The sequence below is a fragment of the Salvelinus sp. IW2-2015 genome, unplaced genomic scaffold (genome assembly GCF_002910315.2).
Source record: "Salvelinus sp. IW2-2015 unplaced genomic scaffold, ASM291031v2 Un_scaffold2384, whole genome shotgun sequence".
NCBI classification, from domain to species: domain Eukaryota; kingdom Metazoa; phylum Chordata; class Actinopteri; order Salmoniformes; family Salmonidae; genus Salvelinus; species Salvelinus sp. IW2-2015.
Genome location: NW_019943707.1, coordinates 183,506 through 186,592, shown reverse-complemented (window position 1 = coordinate 186,592; position 3,087 = coordinate 183,506). Strand labels below are relative to the sequence as shown.

At 44.0% G+C, this 3,087-nt stretch overlaps 1 protein-coding gene across 1 annotated transcript in view; it reads right to left on the bottom strand.

Moving 5' to 3' along the window:
* Positions 1 to 94: 94 nt before the first annotated feature.
* Positions 95 to 3,087, bottom strand: part of LOC112073827 (HEAT repeat-containing protein 5B-like) — a gene marked incomplete at its 3' end in the record, with an annotated part of 50,114 nt that continues 47,121 nt past the window's right edge. The window contains 1 exon segment of the mRNA XM_070440294.1: positions 95 to 436. Coding sequence (XP_070296395.1) covers positions 95 to 436 — 342 coding nt within the window.

Below are 3,087 nucleotides of genomic sequence, written 5' to 3'. Positions count from 1 at the left end.
GTGTGTGTGTGTGTGTGTGTGTGTGTGTGTGTGTGTGTGTGTGTGTGTGTGTGTGTGTGTGTGTGTGTGTGTGTGTGTGTGTGTGTGTGTGTACCTTTAGGGTTCTTGGCCTTAGCAGAGCGGGCGCCGGCCAGGTCAAAGTGGCTCTTGTCTGCGTTCTCACACAGCAGTATGATACGACACAGACAGTCTGCGGCGAACACACGGGTCACCCAGCGCGGCGCCACAGACGGCTTGGCGTTATTATCCTCTCCCAGCGCCGTAAACATGATGTCATCATCGATCTCATCCTGCTTCTCCGAGTCGTCCTCTTCTTTACCCAGATCTACCGGTGCCACAACCCCTCCTCCAGCCTCTGGACAGGAAGGAAGGAATACTTCAACGTCCCACACAGGAAAAACAGGCATACATGACACATTAAAGGCCCAATGCAACCGTTTTCATCTCCATATCAAATCATTTCTGGGTAACAAATACCTTTACTGTGATTGTTTAAAATGAAAAACGTAAAAAAGAAACACAAATAGCTTCTTAGCAAAGACCAATTTCTCAAGTAAGAATTTTGCCAAGACTGTTGGGGGAGTGGTTTGAGTGGGAGGAGAACACTAGCTGTTATTGGCAGAGAGGTTTGGAACTCTTTCTTATTGGTCTATTAACTCATTAACTGGTGATGTCACCAGGCAGTATAAAACTCCATCCCACCAAAACAAGCTGAAATTTCAGGCCGTCTTTTCAAAACAGCTTTTAAACTAAAGCGTATTATCATAATTTTCACAGTATTATTCCAACCTCAGTGTGGAAATAGATTATATAAAACTAAGAAAAATCACGTTTTGACTGCACTGAGCCTTTAAGACGAGGGAGGGAGAACGGACATTTAAAAACAAAACACAGCATTATTCAACAAGACACTACTAAGACCCATATGTCTAACGGCCTAATTAAATATCACAGACCAACAGCCAAACAGCAACAGAACATTCCATGGTCACATCATGTCCTAGTCATGACTTAGCTGAGCATAACACACACATATATATATATACAGTGGGGAGAACAAGTATTTGATACACTGACAATTTTGCAGGTTTTCCTACTTACAAAGCATGTAGAGGTCTGTAATTTTTATCATAGGTACACTTCAACTGTGAGAGAAGGAATCTAAAACAAAAATCCAGAAAATCACATTGTATGATTTTTAAGTAATTAATTTGCATTTTATTGCATGACATAAGTATTTGATACATCAGAAAAGCAGAACTGAATATTTGGTACAGAAACCTTAGTTTGCAATTACAGAGATCATACGTTTCCTGTAGTTCTTGACCAGGTTTGCACACACTGCAGCAGGGATTTTGGCCCACTCCTCCATACAGACCTTCTCGTAATGAGGCTGAGTGTGAGTGTTTGTACCCCTGGCATCTGTAAATGATGTCTGAGTGTTGGAGTGTCCTGGCTATCTGTAAATGAATGTCTGAGTGTTTGTCCCCTGGCTACTGATAATAGTCTGAGTGTTGAGCTGTGCCCCTGGCTATCTGTAAATCGATTGTCTGAGTGTTGAGTTGTGCCCCTGGCTATCTGTAATGATGTCTGAGTGTTGGAGTGTCCCCTGGCTATCTGTAATGATGTCTGAGTGTTGGAGTGTCCCCTGGCTATCTGTAATGATGTCTGATGTTTGGCCCCTGGCTATCTGTAATGATGTCTGAGTGTTGGAGTTTCCCTCCTGGCTATCTGTAATGATTATGAGTGTTGGAGTGTCCCCTGGCTATCTGTAATGATGTCTGAGTGTTGAGTGTTTCCCTCCTGGCTATCTGTAATGATGTCTGAGTGTTGGAGTGTGCCCCGGCTATCAGTAATGATGTTGAGTGTTGGAGTGTTCCCCCTCTATCTGTAAATGATGTCTGATGTTGGATGTTGCCCCTGGCTATCTGTAATGTTGAGTTTGGAGTGTCCCCTGGCTATCTGTAAGATGAGAGTTGGAGTGTCCCCTGCGTATCTGTAAATGAGTGTCTAGTGTTCCCCTGGCTATCTGTAAATGATGTTCTGAGTGTTGGAGTGTTCCCCTGGCTATCTGTTAAATGATGTCTGGATGTGTTTGGAGTGTTTTTTTTCCCCCTGCTAATCTTGTAAAATGATGGGGTTTTCTTCTGGTTTGGAGTGTTTCCCCTGCTATCTGTAAATGATGTCTGAGTGTTGGAGTGTCCCCTGGCTATCTGAATGATGTCTGAGTGTGTCCCCTGGCTATCTGTAATGATGTCTGAGTTTGGAGTGTTTCCCTGGCTATCTGTAATATGTTGAGTGTTGGAGTGTTCCCCTGGCTATCTGTAATGATGTTGAGTGTTGGATGTGTCCCCTGCTATCTGAATATGGTATGAGTGTTGGATGTGTCCCCTGGCTATCTGTAATGATTGTGAGTGTTGGAGTGTTCCCTGGCTATCTGTAATGATGTCTGAGTGTTGGAGTTTCCCTGGCTATCTGTAATGATGTCTGAGTGTTGGAGTGTCCCCCTGGCTATCTGTAATGTGTTCTGTGTTGGAGTGTTCCCCTGCTATCTGTAATGATCGTCCTGAGTGTGTTGAGTGTTCCCTGGCTATCTGTAAATGATGTCTGAGTGTTAGTCCCTGGCTATCTGTAATGATGTCTGAGTGTTGGAGTGTTCCCTGGCTATCTGTAATGATGTTCTGAGTGTTGAGTGTTCCCTGGCTATCTGTAATGATGTCTGAGTTTGGAGTTTCCCTGGCTATCTGTAATGATGTCTGAGGTTTGGAGTGTTCCCCTGGCTATCTTAAATATGTCTGAGTGTTGGAGTGTTCCCCTGGCTATCTGTAATGATGTCTGAGTGTTGGAGTGTTCCCCTGGCTATCTGTAAATGATGTCTGAGTGTTGGAGTGTTCCCCTGCTATCTGTAATGATGTCTGAGTGTTCCCCCTGGCTATCTGTAATGATGTCTGAAGTGTTGGAGTGTTCCTCTGGCTATCTTAATGAGTTGTGTTGGAGTTTCCCCTGGCTAACTGTAAATGATGTCTTGAGTGTTGGAGTGTTCCCCGTGCTATCTGTAAATGATGTTGAGTGTTGGAGTGTTCCCCT